Here is a 21,829-nt window from a genome sequence, read left to right as displayed (position 1 = left end):
TCTATCACTCTTGCATATTCGAGCTATTCGAGCTTAGAGGCAGATAACTAAATTTCGATTTTCGCGTTTACCGGTAGGCCCTTGTTAACAAACCGCCTTGATGCATCAATGTCATATTTTATTGTCTGTGAAAACTTGTCAAAAAACAGTTTAAAGCACAGTATGTATAAAGCCGACCACTGATTAACAGGCCGCCGGACGATATCGGCCTGTCAGTTAGAACAAAAATTTGACAGTTCCGAACAACTGACCGGCCGATATCGTCCGGCGGACTGTTAGTCAGTGGTCGGCTTAAGTTAATAGTCTATGAATTTACTGAGTCGGTAGTGCTGCACTCTGGCGGCAGAACATTGCAGTAATATCCCCTTTTAACCAGGTTTCACTATAGTAGTCAAAAATATGTTTACATTTTTTGCCTTATTACAAAGGAATAAGGTCCAAAAGTGTAAACATTATCTTTGACGTCGACTGTCAATTTTGATGAAAAAATTAAACTAGTTGAAAAACATGAAACTGAAGGCTCTCGACTGACAGCAGATGACGGCCAACAGGCCACCGGCCGGCTATCTGATAATGTGTGTGTAAATTGGCCTGCAGGCCACGGACTGTCCGGCAGATATCTGTCGACGATGACCGGAATCGACGAGCCGTAGTTCGAATAGCCGTCAGTCCAAAATCTGAAGTAGAACTGTTAATGTGTGGCCTTTTGCGGTCAACTGACAGGCTGATATCGTCCGGCGAACTGTCAATTTGTAGGGAGCTGTCAAAATTATATCAGACTATTGCCGGCGGGCGGCCGTACGGTGGGAAACTGACGACTCGTCTGTAGTCGCAGAGGTGGCAGCAGACCATTGCCGGCCGGCAATAATCGCTTATGTTTGTGGACGTTATTGGTCTAGGACGGCAGGCCGCCCGATAAGGCCAGAGACTGCAGGCGGACTGGTAATCAGTGGGCCCCTTTAGAGAAGATATCAGTCATGAACGAAAGTAACTGAAATGTGAAAACAGTTTCAAGCTTTGAGATCTTAACCAAAAGGGGAGAGATACGACTACATAGGTACCTATGATTCCACGTTATATAGGTACTTGAATTGCCTCAGCGTAATTGAATCAGCATTTAGCGATTATACTTTTCTGAAGAATTGAGTTTACCGTTGCCGACAAAAGTCAAGAGCTTGCAAAATTCTGCCTTATGAATATTATGTTGGTAACAGATAGTATATGATATATTATATGGCTCGTAATCTATGGCCACAAAGGGCGTGTAGTTTTTTGTTTTAATTACATATGAAGAAAAGATGATGAAAAAAAACAAAGAATCCTGAGTGCATAAAAAATAAAATAAAAAAGTAAAAATTAAAAATAAAATAAAAAAACAAATAAAAAACAAAAACAAAACCAAAATAACTTAATTTTATTTCCTTTTTAAAAAAAGGGAACCGCCTTCAGAAACCAACCCACTGAAAAGCATTAAATAATTTTTATATACCTCACCCCTATCCTTATCCATTCCTTATCCCGTCCTAAAACAAAATACTGCCAAAAAGTAATTAATACCTAATAATAAGCAAATTAATAACCATCCGGGTAATAACTTAGTTTTTGAAGGCGGTGCCAAACCAAAATGTTAGAGTACCAAAATTTTAGACAACGAAGAACGCTCCACTTAAGTACTTGCATAAAAAAGACATACATAGTTTACTCATTAATTTAGTTCTTGCACTACTAACTACTCCTATTTTTCTGTTTGGCAGCAAATAATGTTATTGTTGGTTTGGCACCGCCTTCAAAAACTAAGTTATTACCCGGATGGTTATTAATTTGCTTATTATTAGGTATTAATTACTTTTTGGCAGTATTTTGCTTTAGGACGGGATAAGGAATGGATAAGGATAGGGGTGGGGAATATAAAAATTATTTAATGCTTTTCAGTGGGTTGGTTTTTGAAGGCGGTTCCCTTTTTTTTTAAAGAAATAAAATTAAGTTATTTTGGTAGGTTTTTTGTTTTTTATTTATTTTTTACTTTTTTTATATTTTTTACTTTTTAGTGACAGGTACTTTATTTATTTTAGGTTTTGAGCTAAAATATTAGTGTGTTTACCTATACATAGATGGGCTCTCCATTTAGTTTTGAGCTAGCACTAGTGTTGTCGATGGTTATCCTATCGGATAATCGCCACGAAACTTTGACATTTCGGTGTTAAACGATATGTAAATAGTTAGGTATAGGTAATATGTTTGCCTGTAACTTAGTTTGCCTAGGGTTAAAATCATCAATACATCTCAATACATATTATAAAATAAAACAAAGTCCCCCACCTCGTCTGTCTGTATGTTCGCGATAAACTCAAAAACGACTGAAAGGATTTTTACGAGGCTTTCACTTTTCAATAGAGTGATTCTTGAGAAAGGTTTGCGTGTATAATTTGTAAATTAGTTGAACTACCCATGCGGATCCGGGGCGTATATTATATATCTGCCCAAATAGATTAAGATTTATAAAGAAAAAGTTAACTCTCAAAAGACTCGACAAGATACGAGTTTACCAGCTATCGGGCCCATGTATACTAAAACCTTCTCCAGAATTTAACAAATACTTTTCTGAAAACCGCTTCAAAATCAGTTTAGCCAAACGCGAGATAATCGCGAACAAAAATACAGACATACATACAAACGTACGGGTCAAACTGAGAACCTCCTTTGTTTTTGAAGGCGGTTAGAAAAACGTGAATTGATCCACCTAGAAGAACCCTGCAACATAGGCACGCGGCGACGAGTCGGTTAACCAAAACAGTAGGTGCCTATCTTGCACCAAACCTGAGTTCCACTAGGTACAGCCAGGGTTCAGCATCAGCTCTATCTTGGGTACTGCTCTCGCAAGTGCTCATCAAGACGTCTTGGATGACCAAAACACTGTGTGTCTATGTTGCACCAAACCTGAGTTCCACTAGGTAGAGCCTGGGTTCAACATCAACTCTATCTTTGGTACTGCTCTCCCAAGTGCTCATCAAGACGTGTTGGATGACCAAAACAGCGTGTGCCTATGTTGCACCAAACCTGAGTTCTACTAGGTACAGTCAGGGTTCAACATCAGTTCTATCTTGGGTACTGCTCTCCCAAGTGCTCATCAAGACGTCTTGGATGACCAAAACAGTGTGTGTCTATGTTGCACCAAACCTGAGTTCCACTAGGTAGAGCCTGGGTTCAACATCAACTCTATCTTTGGTACTGCTCTCCCAAGTGCTCATCAAGACGTGTTGGATGGCCAAAACAGCGTGTGCCTATGTTGCACCAAACCTGAGTTCTACTAGGTACAGTCAGGGTTCAACATCAGTTATATCTTGGGTACTGCTCTCCCAAGTGCTCATCAAGACGTCTTGGATGACCAAAACAGTGTGTGTCTATGTTGCACCAAACCTGAGTTCCACTAGGTAGAGCCTGGGTTCAACATCAGTTCTATCTTGGGTACTGCTCTCCCAAGTGCTCATCAAGACGTCTTGGATGACCAAAACAGTGTGTGTCTATGTTGCACCAAACCTGAGTTCCACTAGGTAGAGCCTGGGTTCAACATCAACTCTATCTTTGGTACTGCTCTCCCAAGTGCTCATCAAGACGTGTTGGATGACCAAAACAGCGTGTGCCTATGTTGCACCAAACCTGAGTTCCACTAGGTACAGCCAGGGTTCAGCATCAGCTCTATCTTAGGTACTGCTCTCCCAAGTGCTCATCAAGACATCTTGGATGACCAAAACAGCGTGTTCCTATGTTGCACCAAACCAGAGTTCCACTATGTACAGCCAGGGTTCAGCATCAGGTCAGCTCTATGTATACTGAAACCTTCTCCAGAATATAACAAACACTTTGCTGAAAACCGCATTAAAATCGCAGCCTAACGCGAGATAATCGCGGACAAACATACATACATACAAACATACGGGTCAAACTGAGAACCTCCTTTTTTTTTTAAGGCGGGTAAAAATTTCTAAAACGATATAAAAATGAGTCGTACGTGACTACTCTCTACTCTAGAAAGGTGATGTGGGAAATAGCGTTATTAAACCCACAATACTCGTAAATCTAGAGCGGCGCAAATCTTGTTATATTTATGCAGTCGCCTTTTTAGCGTTCGTACCCAAAGGGTAAAACGGGACCCTATTACTAAGACTCCGCTGTCCGTCCGTCCGTCCGTCCGTCCGTCTGTCACCTGGCTGTATCTCGTGATCTGTGATAGCTAGACAGCTGAAATTTTCACAGATGATGTATTTCTGTTGTCGCTATAACAACAAATACTAAAAACAGAATAAAATAAAGATTTAAGTGGGGCTCCCATACAACAAACGTGATTTTTGACCGAAGTTAAGCAACGTCGGGCGGGGTCAGTACTTGGATGGCTAACCGTTTTTATAGATAATGGTACGGAACCCTTCGTGTGCGAGTCCGACTCGCACTTGGCCGGTTTTTTATGTTATTTAGTTAGGAGTGTATAGGAACTTTATCACACTAAAATTAATATACTTAAGTACCTAAGTAAGTGAGAATTATTGCTAACTCACTTTGAATCGTTATCGGTCTCAAGTGGTCATTCAAAATTCATAATGATAAAATAAATCTGGTGGTAATGATTTTCAAATTCGTCTTCAATGACATCGCACTCGACATAGTTCCTCTCTATGTCGACTTATATTTTCTCTTTTCACAATGCGGTGACCACAGGACGTGGCCCAGGTCTAGAATGTACAAGATTTCCTGTCAAAATATCAAAAGTGCGGCCAAAATCGGAATGCCACTCTAGCCACTCACTTGCTGTCACATGACAGCAAGTGAGTGGCTAGAGTGCCACAAAGGGACATACGTGCATATTTACACAATGCCTAAATACATACTGATAATAAAGACCCTCCTTTGCGTTAGCAGTGCGCAGATGGGTAGAAATGGAAGGCACATGACGATGAAATGAAGAACTCAACTCTAGAAACATAAGGGTTACACAGACAATAAAGATGATGTAAGTAAAGGTCGGTTTATACTGGCTGCGTGTTTGTTACTATTCAAATTAAAATGAAAGAGTTTTTTCTAAACATTCTGACACAGCGCAGTGCAGCTCTCTCTCTGTAACAAGGAGGCGCATTCTAATTTTTAAAATATTATCATGATATGATATTAGTTTCAGTGCCTCTGGCTCGTACCATATATAAGTTCCATCGAGTCGCACTGACAGTAATATCAAATAAGGATAATATTTTTGTGATTGGAATGCGCCTGAAGGGCCGCGTAGTTCCACGCAATGAATGAGGCCAGAGTCTTTCACGCTGGACTCAATGTAATTAGAGCGCCTCCGGTTTTTTCTGCATAAGTGGGTTTGAAGCGTTCTTGCGCCTCTATTTTGTATTCTCACTGTAATAATATTTTCACTTCATATCTGAGATAGTTAAAGGGTTCGCGCGTTTAGTAATTGGAAGTAATTTTAACATCAAATTTTCTCCAAGTTCCTCTTATAGAAACGACACTAGTTTCATTTCCAAACTACTTTTATTGAAAATCGTACTAAAAATGCGATATAAATCAGCCTCGGCCCATCAGATTAAAAAAGGACAGCTCATCAAGATGAGTGTTTTTCAGACGGTGGAGGACCTCGAGGCGCACTGCAAGAAGGCAAGCATCGAGATCGTAACGCGCCAGTCGTTCCTGTCGGACCCGGCCGACGCCGTGCGCAACCTGCGGCGGCAGGACGCGCGCGTCATCGTCGGCCTCTTCTACGTGGTGGCGGCACGCCGCGTACTCTGCGAGGTCTACAAACTCAAGCTTTACGGAAAATCTTACGTGTGGTTCTTCATCGGTAAGCTCAACATGTTATATGATACCTATTGCGATATTCTCGATTTATAGTAAGGAATATTTTCGAGATGAGAGTTTGCGTCAACTGTTAAGGTCAGCGTAGGAGCCCTCTACCTATGGACGTAAAGGTATATTTAATGTCAAGTTATTAATTCGAATTTCGGGTACAAATTCAAATACGCTACAATATGTACAGCTGTAAATAGGTAGGAATATGATGTTAATCGCCGTTGACTTCTTGCTTGCCTTCTAAATTAGGTGTATCTACTTATAGTTTGGTAAATAATTCAATACCTAAACATTAATTCCCGTGTTATACTTAAATACTTGTAGTATATCAATCTTATAGTACTACGTAATAGAAATCAGGCCTATTTGGATTTCGAGATATTATAAGATCTTGAGACGATTTAGAGATCAACTAGATCTACATTAGATATCGACTAGATGTGACTTGGATATCTAAGTCATAACTTGTCGAAATCGTTCAAGAGGACCTCCAGAATCGCGGAAACGTCAAATTTGACATATCTATCTTACAAATATCTTTAAATTATCCGTATCGTAACTTGTTGAAGTCTAGTAGAAACCTAATTCATTTTCCGAATCGAGCCGATAGTATGAGCGTCGTAATGTGAATTAGAGAATAGAGTTAAAATAAAGAAAATAATGTTTTTTAATCAGAAAAAAATGTCGTTCTCCGGTAGGGTCACCAGATGGCAGGAATTTTCCTGACATGTCTGGTATTTTGGCCTTTTGTCAGGAATGGGGACGGAACACGAAAATGTCAGGAATTTTTTGAATTGATAGACTTGTTTTTATAAAGTACCTTTTTATTTACTTAAATCGATACAAATAATAAATTTTATAAAACTTAAATTAATAAAACGCGGCTATCGGCTCCCGACCGACCGACCCCATTCCATCCCCCCCCCCCCGGGGGGGGGGATACACAAAACGTGGCTTGTCGAAAGTTAGGTTTTGTTAACCTTGTTAGGATTTACTACAAAAGGGAGTAAGTTTTTTACTAAAAAAGGAAGACTTTTACGATAACTCAAATACGGCTTAGTTGCTCATGTTCGTTAAAGTTTTCATTAACTATTTTTTATTACGAGTAAGCTCTACTTTCATATTTCTTGGAAATTTGGTTCAAAATTTAAAGGGAGGACGGGGACTTATGTTTTTTTCTTTCGGAGCGATTTTTTCCTAAAACTTTAATTTTATTTAAAAAATATTGTTATCAAAACTACACAACGGGACTTTATCGCGTATTTAAGTTTAAGATTTACCTCCGACGTTTCGAGGACGGCGTTGTCCCCGTGGTCTCGGAGATGAAGTCTTCTCCGTCTTAAAACTTAAATACGCGATTAAGTCCCGTTGTGTAGTTTTGATAATGTTTAATAATCGTGAAAGTTTAAATAAAAATATTGTTGTTGACCCCTAGTCGTTTCGAAACACCTATTCAACGACACTCCACACCAAAGCCTCGGATGGACAGACGGACATACGGACAGGTTCCTAGTTGACTATGGAATCCTAAAAGATATAGGTACCTACACTCAACAACAACAACACTATTTACTACGTATCTAATATTAAGATAATAGTGACTTAAATTATAAAATTAAGAATAGCATTTCGTACTATTACCGTTCCTTTCTGCTGTTACTCATTTTAATAACTATTACCATAAAACAAGAGAAAAAACAGGGCTGCGAGGGTAGCGCACCGCAGCGCAATGAGCCCCGCTCCGGCACGCTCCAGCGACCTACACCAGAAAACGGCGTGTTTTATTGTCCTTTCTCATTTTTGTATTTATATTTTTAGTCTCCCTGAATAATAAATTTGTGCCCTGCCGACACAACAACTCTCCCGTATCGGGCGTTGTTTACATTATTGTATTGCGTTTCAAACGTTGGTCACTGAAGAATATTCAAATTTCTACAACACTTTACATAAGCTTACGATAAAATAGAAGCAAACAGAGCAAACATATCTACCTAACTAGAAGTTGTAAGCTATATAAGTACCTCACGAACCCCTTGCATCCCATGGTTCCACCATTTTGAAAATTTTATAGAAATTGAGACTACAAAAAAATATTGAACCCCCTCGTGCTTCGTGCTCGCTCGGTCAATAAGCCACATAGACGTAATGATAAGTGACGATAGGTAATCAATTAATAATATGTATTGTTGTATCAAATTATCGATGAGATTATTCTATTATATTTCTACTTCATTCTAATATATTTCTACTTTTATTAATGAGGTTTTTCTTAACGGGGAATCCTAATTAATGCCTAATTTCTAGTATAAGCAACGTCTTTAAATAATAACTTGGTTTCTTTTCAAATGCTAGGAATTCAAGGCCAACAGCCGGCGCGGGCCGTGATCGGTCAAATCCAGACTGACGGCTAGTTTGATCGCTACGCTGTAATAAACCACGTGTGTTTTGTTCTTGTTTGCTTCCGTTTGGAAAGGAAATTTCACACGAGACACGCGAGACTTATGACTCACGCGAGCACGCACTATTGTCACACGTACCCTACTAAGTGATAAGTGATAAACTGCTACTCAGTGTGGACATGATGCAGCTTATGCGAGATCTAATATAGGTATCTAACTCCTTTTAGCTACGTAATAACAGTCGTTTCCATAACCTGTCTTTAAAAACAATTGCCCCATATTTTACGTTTTCATAACATTAAATATCCGGCTAAAGATTACATTCAATGTATGTTACGGTACATTTAATCATTTGCGCCATGTAAGTACATGTGCACAGTTGGAAACAATGAATTAACCCTGAACAGGAAATTAGCTACCGTAAAGCTCGTTTGCGCTCGGGAGCGTCGGGCTGTCGTTTAATAACCTTTCTGCGTCGCCTTCACCATTCTGCGTCGCCTTCACCATTGCTACTCACAAACGGTACGCGGCGTCTTTATCGCTTACTTCGTCAGAAAATAGTCGAACAGGGAATATTCGATCTGTTTCCGATATGATACTGATCTGTCAGTGTCAAAAGTGACATTTCTTCAACCACAAACGTCACTTTAGACACTGACAGATCAGTATCAAAACTCAAATTGGCCTGGAAGTGTCTGTACAAATGCGTGTCGCTACCTTACTATTTGTTCATTTGCTCGTAACGCGCGACAATGTCACAGCGTAGCATATCGTAGCGATCGTAGATATGCTACGCCGTGGCATATACACTCAATAGAGTTAAGCTTAAGAGCAATGAGAACGGGTGTTAATCCCAGACCGGTATGCTTATACTTATGTGTTGGTGCGAGCGTAGGGCATTGCATTTGATGTCAGAATAAAAAGAAAAACATAAACGTTCGAATTTCGCTTCCACAAAATCAAAGAAAAAAAAACAAAGGGTTGCACTCCGGGAGTGCCGACAGAAGTGAAAACTCAATGACTAGTCCAAAATGTCTGCAGCACTATGTATAATTGACCCATCCTCCTTTCTATTGAAAAACTTTAGTTCCGAAATTGCTGGCCAGTGAGCTTAAATTTGTAGCGTTAATTGTTTAAAATTCGAATAGAAATTGTAAAGTTACCTTGCAGACCTCGCATCTAAATATATTTGGTCATGATATTTTGAGTTTTATTCACCAGTACTAGAGTTCACTTTTATTAGCGATTTCATCAAGATGTAGCTTTCTTGAATTATATTGGAGTGATAAAGTTATATTGAAGTGATAAAGTTAGAATGTAACTGTGAGATCCTCGTATTTCAGCCCGTACAAGATTAGAACATTGAGCTTTATTGCTTAATATAAAGGTCCAGTTTTAAATAATTGACCTGATTATGATACGTTACGACTAAAGTTCTTTGGTGAATAACATTGTCCGTCACACATAACATAACGTCACGCAAGCGCCCTGCACCGCCTACATTGCATGAAACAGCAGGCTGAGGCATACATTTTCGCCGTGCGGTAGAAAGAGAGGAGAGACGCCTTACGCTGTCTCGAGTTTATCATTTTTTCCCCACCTCAAAAAGTGCTCAGCGCCGCTAAAGAAGTTTTCACTTCAAAAATAAACAACATGCGATTAAAAAGTAGTGACTGCGGCGGGAAATACATATTCTAGCGTTATAAATTGCTATAGAAGTTTAAATGAAACAGCGACACGACTTATTGCACCCTCACATAAAATCACGTACAGCTTATGATGGGCAAAAATAAAATAAATTTACTTTTTCCTAGCAAATCAAAACATTATAACGACCGCGCTCGTTTCGTATAATACATACATTACATTTACAGAACCCGCACGAGCGACGACTTTTAAACCTACGTACGATTTTACGAAAATCTTTCCGTATAGTCGGGCTGACTGCTTTACTTATTAATGATTTTTCCGAATGATTCCCTAAAAAAGACCACAGCGACAATAATGGAAGCAAGAAAAAACGTTAAGATAAAGTGGTGAGCATTGAAGCGTCCTCTGCTTGCTTAATATCAAGCCTCGCCAATGCGACACAATTAATCTGTTTCCATTTTAGATCAGGAAAATGGAGCCTTTGTAGCATTGGTTTTACAGAGTAATCTGAGCCAAAGTTTAATTTTCCGCTTCTTGAGTGAATACTTTTAGAGTATTTTATAAGTAGCTAGAATTTTTTTGGTACTCGAGCTTGCAATTTGCTCATCCAATTAGCGGTTCATTTTACGTATTTGGGCATTTTCATTTAACTTGTACTTTAAAGCGCGAGTTAAGTCGTGTTTCAGTAACGTCTAACCGTTACATTCCTGACAAAATGTATGGGATTTGACATTGACCGTCAGTTTTGTAACGATTGCTAACCGGCCGTTAAAGGAGCACAGTTTAGTGAAAAAGCCCATTTACTACCTACCTAAGTATTTATTAAAAAAAAAAGACGTTAGAAAAGAAGAGAAGCTCATAACCTTCGTTAAGTCACAAACATGATTTCCTGTTCATTAAGCTGTGGCTTCCTTTTTGCCAGTGTGTCTGTCTCTATTGCATAATCGAGGATGTTGGCCGGAGACTAGATGGACTGTAGTAAATAGCCGGGCGCAATTACCTATCTCGACTTTGACGTTGCCTCGATACGTAATAGCTTTGGACACGGTTAGCAAAGGGCTTCTATAGTGGACAATATAATTACCTATTTATTAACTACTAGCTTATGCCCGGGACTTCGAAAGCGTGGAATTAGTGACAGCAGCTAAAGTAGGTATAGCGCCTGCATAATGCTAATAGCAATCATTCAATTCGCGCATTGCTTACTTCAATTATTAGGCAATTCATTAACTCTTTCGATTCCACCCCCGTTTGCACTCTCTTCAGGGATGATTTTCGACAAAAAACTATCCTATGTCCTTCCCCGGGACTCAAACTATCTCTATACCAAATTTCAACTAAATCGGTTCAGCAGCTTAAGCGTCAAGAGGTAACAGACAGTCAGACAGACAGACAGACACACTTTCGCCTTTATAATATTAGTATGAATTAGTATGGATTTGTGTTAGATTTTGTAATAAATAGGTTTTAAACATAACCTATAGGGTTTTATGATTGATTAGATGAGTAACACTGGATCCGACACGTGGTTACCACTAAGAGGGTAAGCCGATTTAACACGGTAACCCCACCTCATAAACTTATTGTTACAACCGTGCAATCGCTTTAAATTTATTTGACTCCCGATTTGGTTAATTATTTGTACTAAACAAGAGCAAATTATACGAGAAACTGACATGAAATAAGCAAACCCGCTTTATTTTTTGCAGGTTTCTATATCTAAAGTTAAATGTGAGTAAATTATTACTTGGTTAGAGTTAAGGTACGAGTAAATACCTACAAAAAAAAAGCGGCTCGCTTAACAAAGTACTTTATGAGACCTTTTATCTTGACCACATACACCTATTTAACTTTTAATGTCGTTTCTACAACAACGCAACTTACTTTGCGATTGTGAAATGCCAGAGGGCCTACCGCGAACCATGTTCGACTTGTTGCCTCTCTTTAGCACTTGTAAATTCGTACATAAGTGTGACAGGGAGGCAACACGTGGACGACGTCAATGAAAATTGAAATACCTAAAAAATACAAGAAACTTGGTCTGCTTACTAAAAGGTCCTCACTCATTAGATTCTATCTCGTCCATTCTGTTTCCAAGAAAGGAATAACACTCTTGTGGTTTATGCCGATATAAGTCACATAATTTATTACTTAGGCTCCATATTTTAGAAAAAACTTTTATTTTTCATTGTCTGTTGGACCCCAAACTTAACAATTTAGCTTGCTTGTTAGAGGTTGTTGTCCAATAGGTTGACTCTATGTAAAATATAAGATGTGAATTTTTTTTAACTAAAATATGGATATAATCTTCTTAATTCAGATAGTTGTCCCAGGTTGCGCTACTTAGACAGATGCTAAGAATGTATTATACCAATATCACAAGAACCCGCGATGATAAGAATACGGGAAACCGACATCCGCCGCGAAAATACGAGTATTTGTGATGTTATGTTGATTCACCTACGTACTCTGTTACTAAAGAAGGGCACTCTGAAATATTACGAGTGATATTATTAGGTATTACTGACGAGTAAATAGGTATTAGGTACACAATCTTGAGTGTAAATTATGCTTCATTAATCAGCCAAGAACAATGCAGACTGTGTGTGATCCTTACTACGATGGTTTATTTTAATTACATCATACAGACAGAGCTATCAAAACAATATATACATATATACTTACCTAACCTACTTAAAAGGACGTCGAGTTATTTTCTACAGACATTGCCTTGTTTCATTAGATTGTGATTATGAGGAGCCAATGATATTAGAACTTAAGATAAGTTACCTGTTCTAATATTGAAGCGTACATTGTACTAATTGTACAAGTTGCCTTTAATCGCGCCTAGGTAAGCAAGAAATGTGCGTGCTAACGAGCTCCCTCACACCGAAAGAGAAAAAGACAAGCGTATGTTATACAACGAGTATGACAAAGATGAATGGAATGCAAAAATAATGAAAAGTAACAGATTTCTTCGTAGGTATAAAAATAAATATGGAAGTATTTTTTGTGCTCCTTATGCATTGAGTAATATGAGTATAACCTATCTATACCATATAGTATCATTGATGGGAGTATCAATTCGTATATTTTATGCATATGAATTTTACTACACAGATGTCAACAGAGCTTTCGTTAATGCTATCTTTGCCTGAACAATCGTAACACTGAAAACGGGACGGTAATAAAAGCCGTTTTGTATATTCATGAATACATTTTGACGAGAAACAATGTGTTGGGAATTGTGATTGTCTTTCAAATCAATTCGGCAAACGGTGAAAGCAAACTTCGCTTGTTTTATTTGGAATTTGTCACTAATTTTATTTGAAACATTATTACTTGTTGGAGTAGAATTGATTGCGTCATTTGTTTTTCCTGCTACTCGAACGTGTGCTTAGTGTACTCGTACCTACCTACACTTAATACTCAGAAGACCTATCAAAACCTCCTGCTTGTTTAGATGAATTATTAGGTAAATATAGTAGTCGTTATAAGGCGTGAGCATGCCGTATACTTTTAACTGATTTATTTGGATGCGGACATTCAAGTTAAGTGAATATGATTTGACATAGAAAGCGGAATGAATGGAAGGTTGTGCCGGTTGAAGTCTGGCGCCGTGCCAGGGCGCAGTCGTGATCTACGCTCGGCAGGTTCCCAGCGTCCGGCTGACCTTAATACAGCCTCCCAAAATCTTTTTACTTCCGTCGTAAATGTTTATTACCAGCTATAAACGACCCACTAAAGAGATCACTTCATATCAAAATAATTGACACTTTCACCTAGATATTCCAGGAAGTCTTCATCGTTGATGTACTCGTACCTATTTTATTTTATCTTGGCGTCTTATATTGTCTTTACGGGATGAAAAGTGCGTTTTCCCGTTTATAAAATATTATATCGCCATTTTTAAAAATTGTATATAAATAATTTCTTATCCATTATTTTAACGTTTAATTTTAGTGAAATGTTTTAAAGGTAACGGTGTATTGATGTTATTGCTAAATACCTCGGAAAACACGTTAATCCTTAAATTGTATACCGGTTATTGGAAATAACAGTAGTCGTTAAGCCCAGTTCGAGTCATGCGTTCGGCTTTAAAACTTCTAATGGTCAAGCCACATGTTTCAGTTGGTAAATAACAAAATATGTAGGTACTAGCGCTTACATACCTACATATTAAATATCTATATTAGGCAACTTAATATCCTATTGAATACAAGACATTGTAGTTTTATAAATGCAACCTGCATTATAAGTAGGCATCTTTAGCGTGATGTTGTGACAAACATCTAAGCATCCAATGTATTACAACAGTTTAATAGTTACCAGACCAACTGAAGGTATATATTACTGGTTATATGGCCTGAATGTTTTCTTAATCATTCATTCGGTTTTATGGCTCGGGAAATTTAATTTTCTTTCCCGGGAGGACCCCTTTCGTACAGGGCGAAGGCAACGACGTTTCGAAAAGAGACAAATACTTATTGGATGCTAAAAGTAAAGAGCTCATGTATATGCTGCTTCAAAAAAATTACCTAGGTACTTGTAGTTGTTCCTTTAGTTAGTACGAGTATATCCCACTTCCTATTATTAAATCAAGTAGAAACCTCGCATACTATATATATGTAAGTTGGGTGACAATGCAATATTATGGTACCACAGGAGGTGGCCAACCGAGGACAGAGGTAGTGGAGGAACTCTGTGATAAAACAACGCAACCCCTACTCGTAATTGTGTTTGGGTTTATTAGAATTGTCTCGATGAATATTACAAAAATGGAGCTTGGATGAATATTGCGATTGTTGAAAAAAACTCTATGTTTGTTATACAGGTTGGTACGAAGACAACTGGTTCGAAACTAACTTAGAGAAAGAAGGTATCGACTGCACTGTGGAACAAATGCGAGAAGCTGCCGAGGGCCACCTCACCACTGAGGCCCTCATGTGGAACCAGAACGCCAATCAGACCACTATCTCTGGGATGACTTCTGAGGATTTTCGGTATAGATCCACTCTCTTATTGTTAACTCCCAAAAGTAATTCTTACGTAAGAATTCCCCATTATAATTTATAAGTATTCTACAGAATGCTTATAAATTGTTGTCTCGCTCAAGCGAATTTTTCAATAACTCAAATGCTACCCAGCTCAAGCGAATGCCAGAATTAAACTTCTTATGAATACCTATTTCAGCTGCGAGAATAGTTAAATATTATTTCATAAGAAAATGTTTCAAGGCAGGTGAAGGATATTCGCGCGGTCTGTTCTCGAATAAAACCTTTTGTCACTACTTTTACGCGGTGAAATGGCTCATAAAATAATATTCTATTCTCGTGGCGCGACACTCTGAGTCTAAAATGCCTAGAGATATGCGATATCGCGATTCGTGACGGGACTTTATTGTTATCTGCGACTCCGTCACATAAGAATGTTGTTTAAAAAGTACTCTTTGTGCTCTACATAGCAGGAAAATAAATTCTTCAAGCGAGTCGCGTAATATGGAGAAAGCTTTCTTCTACCTACTTGTCATTTTATTAAGTAAGATGTTGTCTCGAAGTTGCTTTTGAAAGGGTACTGACATTATAATAACTAATACTAGTTATGTTTAAAATTTAAGGTTAGCGTTATGCCTACCATAGCCACATTAAAACGCTAATTCATTTTAGTGTATAATGAATAGAAATACTTCATAATGTCAGTTCTATTTCAAATTCACAAATCGAGAAATAAAAACTGGCCATTAATCGCACATTCCCCAAAGCTAACCGGCGGTCTTTGTGGAGACGTGTCTAAAATAAGTCCGTGAGACGGCAGAATAAATGTGTGGTTGTGTGATGGAAATAGCGGCCATCATTTGTTTGCGTTGTGTAAACAGATCTCGACTGAATGAGGCTCTGCGTGAGGCCGGATATGACATCGACGGAGAGAGGTACCCGGAGGGGTACCAAGAGGCGCCATTGGCTTATGACGCGGTTTGGGCGGTCGCATTAGGTAATATAACAACATAAAATGTACAACTACAAACAATAATCCCTTTCTTATCCTAATAACTTGTTCGCAGCTTTCAACAAGACGATGGAAAAACTGGAAAAGAGCGGGCTGAGCTTAAAAAATTTTACGTATACCAATAAAAAGATTGCAGACGATATATACGAGGCCATAAACTCAACGTCATTCCTTGGTGTGTCGGTAAGTAAGGTCATGTGTAATGCAGGCTAAATGGTTTGTTTTTCGTGCAAAGTGTGATACATTTTTAAAGATTACGAATTTTATAACAACAATACTAAAGACGACTCCTCTTAAACAGCTTTTGATAATAAAGTAATGGCCAACTTTCTGTCAAAAATAAATTTTCACCTCGACAGCTTAAACAAAGGTAAGCCTTACTGTTTTGAAATCAAGTACTAATCGATTCTACTGAGATCATGAGACAAATTAAAACGTAATTTCATTTTTAAATCGAAATGAGAATGGGAACGGGTACGCAAACGGGAACGGATAGGGAACGGGCACGGGAACAGCAGTAGTGGTACCGTGAGTTGGAGGATAATACTGAGACTGTTTTGTTTAGTTAGTGAAGTTATTCTTTCATATTATATTTTTACCTTCATATGTGTTCTCATTCTAACTGATCACCTGATTAGGTGACCTAGCCAAGTTGTTAATCGTACATAGACAAACGCCAAACGAAAAGAAAAAAATGTAGTTACCGGGATGACAGATGTTATGAAAATACACGGGACTATTTCCATACATTATATACTTAAGTTTCGATTGGCGTTTTCTACCAAACGATTGACGGGTGATATCTTGTATGCGCAACACGATACCAAGGTTTTTTTGCAACTCGTGTCTTAGAACTCACATCCTAAATGTAAACTAACTTTGCTGCCTTGTTACACAAATAACTTAAGTTACATTATTGAGTAATACTTAGGTACGGTCAAGGAATTTAAATTGAGTAGGTACCATTTCGTACCTTGTCACAGTGACAATAGTATGAGGTCCCTAACGACTTTCATATTGATCGTCACTGTGACAAGGTACGAATTAAATTCTTTGGCTGCACCTATTTACATTAAAACAACATATACCGTAAAATGTGCCTACTATGCCGACACAAAAATTCGTAATTTTATTTACATTTTAAAATAATATTGTAGGAGGTATATCGATTGAAAGGGGACCATCATACTAAATGAGGTTTAGTGATATAGTTTTCATATACTTAGGTATAAAAACTGTTGGATTACAATTACCCAGTGGGGAGCAAAGTCGGCACATTCTACGGCACATCACGTGTCATTCTACAATTTTATACGTACAGTAAAACGCATATTTGTTTTCAGGGTCTGGTGGCATTTTCATCCCAAGGTGACCGCATAGCTTTAACGCAAATCGAGCAGCTGTCGGAGCAACATTACGTGAAGCTCGGGTACTACGACACGCAAGCCGACAACCTGACGTGGTTGGACCGCGAGCGGTGGGTCGGTACGTACACACGCGAACTTTCACGCAGCGAGAACCGCGGCAAGGTTACCTCCATTAAATATTCATCAGCATTATGAAAAAGTGAAATATTCCGTATTATTTACTTTACCATATCATTGGTGAAATATTTTAGTCATGTTACGTCATAATTTAAGTTGGATGGGTTTCGAGTTTACTCGTGAAAAAACCAACAGCGAGCGAGCGTCTTAAGTTTTATACAAATAATTTCATGTTGAAAATGCTGGGAGGTAGTTAAAAGTTAGAATATAAGTTATATTTTTGTTGTACGCCCAACTGCAGCTGTTTTCTCTGTCTTTTGTCCATTAATACTTCACGGCTTCTAGTACAATAAAGTGCTCAGCTTTGTAAATGGTTTTATTTTGCCGATTATTTTTTAAGCATTACTAATACAGATGTCAATTACTTAGTTAAGCACTCGTGGCTCGTGGCTTGTGAATGTGCAAAGTTTTATTGGCTAATTAGAAAATATCCGAGTAGGTAGTATGTATAATATTTATATTTTATATTTTGTAAACCTAATCCGCATATGGTCCCAACCGTAGGTACCTTAGAGAGAAAATATTGCCGGGCGCCCCGTTTCCATTAGGTAAAAAATGAACACACATCACATACCTACCTGTTCTTGGCAGTGAATATCTTAAAATACATTATCCTAAAATCTTACTGTAAAAGTAATTATAGAGCAACAAGTAGGTACCAGAGTAGGGAATGAATTGTTATTTGGTATTTTTAAAATAACAATAGCAGGAGGCTTCGAACGAATAATAAGCCATGACGAAATGTTTAAGCGGAAAATATTTCACAGATTAGCAAAATTTTCATTAAAAAACCAGCCAAGTGTGAATAAAATTCTTAAAATGTTGTGTAACGTTTAAAACTGCGCTATTGTATACAGGATGCCGCTTTCAGTACAGATCAAATGGATTTGATTTCGATGTATGTTCAGCTAAATTATTTCTTTCGGAGAAATCATCGGAATTTGGCTCCATGGATCTGCTTATTCTGATGGTTGTTTTGAAAGTTTGCATCGGGAATGAAATATTTTGTAAATAGTGAACTACAAATGTTGTAAAAAGACACAATAATAGAAAACAAGTAAAGTGATTTTAGCGTTTTTGAAATGTATTCCCTAAGGGAGTTAAATGGGTTGAAAGTTTGTATGGGGAGCGAACATTTTTAGTGAATAGTGGACTTAAAAATATTTTTTTAATACAGTTGCTCAAAAAGTGCTACTTTTCGTAGCTGTTTAGCGTTCGCAAAGTTGTTTTTTGCGAAATAGTGCTTTTTCCTTTTCCAGCTTTTTTAAATTTAATTCTGACCGTAACCGATAGGTCCACACCAAGAGTTTGGATGTTCAAAAACTTTATATAACTTTTATTTTGCCATTAAACATTTATTACGTACAAAAAGTATTGTTACAAGATAAAAAGTAAATATTTATTAGTTAGTATATAAATAAAACGTTATATTACACTAATTTTTTTTTATTATTTGGCTGAATGGAACTATCATTGCCACGTTGGCTGCCGTTAACAGAAAAAATAAAAAAATAAAAAGTAAAACCGGCGCCCGCCATTTTCACGTAAAATTTAGTTGTATCCAAATAATTAACTTAAATTGCAACTGTAACTGTAAGAGTGTTTTTGTATGAAATGAGTTAATGTGATTAATTTTTGCAATGTAAATCAACTCTGAACGTAGTTTATAGTGCTGTAGGTATAATATAGAATAGAATATCATTCAAGTTCAAGGGAAAATTCGTAACTGTAAGTTTAATAACTACTCATGTAACCAATATTTGTTTTATTTAGCTTTTTCGCAAATGTATTAAAAAACGTCGTTCAATGTACGTGTGGAAGTGTTAGTATTTACTTGTCTCGGGACTCGTAAGTATTCAAACGATTAACCGTCCCGACTTTGTTGCATAATGTTCTATGCTCACGAAGCCGCGGGCAACAGCTAGTAATATACATACAAGTAAAATAAACAAACAATCTAATACCAGTAATACCTTTAAACGCGCCATTCTTGTTTATTTATATATATTATGGATCTCGGAAACGGCTCTAACGATTTCGATGAAATTTGCTATATGGGGGTTTTCGGGGGCGATAAATCGATCTAGCTAGGTTTTATCTCTGGGAAAATGCGCAATTTTTTAGTTTTTTTTTATATGTTTTCCGAGCAAAGTGTGGTCTCCCAGATATTAAATATTACTTGACATCTTACACAAATTGCAACTAGGCCAAACCGGTCGTCAAAGACCCCCTATGGCCTCTATTTTAGAAGGGAGCTAGTATATTGCATATTGCAGTAAGTATGAGTTTAGTATAAAACAGCTAGTCATATAGCCGATCGATGACACGAGCAAAAGTACCTATATACCTAGTTATAAGTAAATAGATACCGTCGCAAATTCCGCGCGCTGTGTTTCCGTCTAATTACCATTATATAGATTTTTTTTTCCTGTTGAACAGGTGGCAAGGTCCCGCCGGACAGGACGGTGATAGTGAACGAGCTGCGGACGGTCTCGCTGCCGCTGTTCGCTTGCATGGCGTCGCTGTGCGTGGCCGGGATCATTGCGGCTATTGCGCTCATTATATTCAACTGCATACACCGGCATAGAAGGTAACAGGGTCCCTAGCCAAGATGCCAATCGTTCACTCCGCCTCCGTGGCGATCGAAACGGTCACTCTTCCATATTAGTGGGACAGAGACATTAGCCTATCGTTCACTACGGAGCGAACGATTGGCATCTTGGCTAGTCACTACTTATGGGTGTTTTATGTATTATAGCCAAATAGTCGTGTCGTTTTTGATGCCATTACTTACGTTTACTTCTTAATACTCACAATATCAAGTTTCAACTTTTTAATTTTTCACGATCTATAAACCGAATTTATGCTGTCGAATATACTAACAGAAGGTATACCTTTAGTACGTATTGTATAGGCTAATATATGGTCTGAATACAATTCGGAATTTAATCAAATTGAATTAATACTTTGAGCAAAAGAAAATTAAAACTTCTCCTGTAAGTGAAAACGAAGTAAATATTTGTAAAATTAAAATACTTAACCCAAGTAGAGTTTGAATTTTGAGTACGAGTACTTGTTGTTAAACAAAGAAAGTGCCTTATACGTACTCATGAGATCAAAAATTAAGCGTCCTATAACTTTTATTTAGACACGAATGATAGTCCTTACTTATGTTATGATGCTAGTCACATAAACGATAAATAGTGCTCCTAACCTACTTGAGTTTACCAATAAGTAATTGCTATCCTAAATCTTGCGATATAACTATTGTGTAGATCCAAAGAAAATCGTACCGAATTTGTTTGCCCTTTCACATACAGATTATATAGATTTACGTAATGAACATGAATAAGTAGGACAATGTCCACTTAATCCAACATTTCCCTTTATTCTGGTTCTAGATTCAGTTTCATGGTTGTTCCGCATTTTTAACTGCCGTGAACGATATTCATTCAATTTCAGAGTTTGACTTATAGTCCGCTTTTATTGCCGTGAATATTATAGCAGTCGTTAAGCCGTAACGTTCTTTGTGTTCATACATTTCACAGTTATTATTGTACATTTTGTATTCAGTGGAAGATAAAGCTGGGTAAAAATAATACGAAATAAAACATGGCAATATACCTATGTATAAAAATAGCAGTAGGTACTGTTATTTAAAATGCCAATAGGCAAGCAAGATCGTCGCTATGAAAATATAACGTTTAGAATGACACTCTCACACTTTGTTCTGTTCACAAGGCGCTAAGTTAATTTATACGGACTCTAGGCACAAAAATAAGGATATTACTATTTTGTCTTTCAATAATAAAAAAAAAGTACAATACAATAAACACCCGCTGACTAGACTTTCACTGTAATGATTTTAATTTATTGATACAATGTGTGACCGGTATTATTCGTCGCGGCTTGGGCAGGGTGATCCAGTGGTCGCACCCAGCGTGCAACACGGTGATGCTGTGCGGTTGTTGTATCTGCCTGGGCGCGGCCGTGGCGCTCGGCGTCGACGGCCGCTGGGTGCAGCCGCAGCACTTCCCCGGCCTGTGCGCGGCCCGCGCGTGGCTCCTGGCCACCGGCTTCTCGATGGCGTACGGCGCCATGTTCACGAAAGTCTGGCGTGTGCACAGGCACACTACTAAACCTAAGCCTGATACCAAGGTGAGTTCAATGCATTCTGAAGGGGTAGAATTAAACGTAATGTCGTTTCGCTTTAATTCTTAGCAGATTAAGTGAATAAGTATCTACAATTTTTATTAGACTGTAATAAAATAATAGTATTACTTACTGTTTTAACTACAAACAGGCATCGTGGCATGTATCTAGTTTGTTACATTCATTGTGCTGAATAAGGTGAAGCTGCCACAGCTGCATTATCATGAAATATGT

General features: G+C 37.9%; 1 protein-coding gene and 1 long non-coding RNA gene across 4 annotated transcripts in view; one reads left to right on the top strand and one right to left on the bottom strand.

The window, feature by feature from the left end:
- The window catches only part of LOC134804239 (uncharacterized), a 184,786-nt gene that overhangs the window by 137,052 nt on the left and 25,905 nt on the right, over window positions 1-21,829 (bottom strand). The gene's annotated exons all lie outside the window — the stretch shown is intronic.
- Window positions 1-21,829, top strand: part of LOC134804190 (gamma-aminobutyric acid type B receptor subunit 1) — a 159,793-nt gene that overhangs the window by 124,105 nt on the left and 13,859 nt on the right. For all 3 annotated transcript variants that reach the window (XM_063777132.1, XM_063777131.1, XM_063777130.1), the window contains exons 5-11: window positions 5,620-5,836; window positions 14,728-14,896; window positions 15,769-15,884; window positions 15,955-16,082; window positions 17,243-17,384; window positions 19,883-20,033; window positions 21,361-21,601. In XM_063777132.1, the coding sequence (XP_063633202.1) occupies window positions 5,620-5,836; window positions 14,728-14,896; window positions 15,769-15,884; window positions 15,955-16,082; window positions 17,243-17,384; window positions 19,883-20,033; window positions 21,361-21,601 (1,164 nt within the window). The remainder of the gene's footprint in view (window positions 1-5,619; window positions 5,837-14,727; window positions 14,897-15,768; window positions 15,885-15,954; window positions 16,083-17,242; window positions 17,385-19,882; window positions 20,034-21,360; window positions 21,602-21,829) is intronic.

Source organism: Cydia splendana, chromosome Z, assembly GCF_910591565.1.
Source record: "Cydia splendana chromosome Z, ilCydSple1.2, whole genome shotgun sequence".
NCBI lineage: Eukaryota > Metazoa > Arthropoda > Insecta > Lepidoptera > Tortricidae > Cydia > Cydia splendana.
The sequence above is the reverse complement of the archived record's forward strand: the minus strand, read 5'-3'. Positions and strand labels throughout refer to the sequence as shown.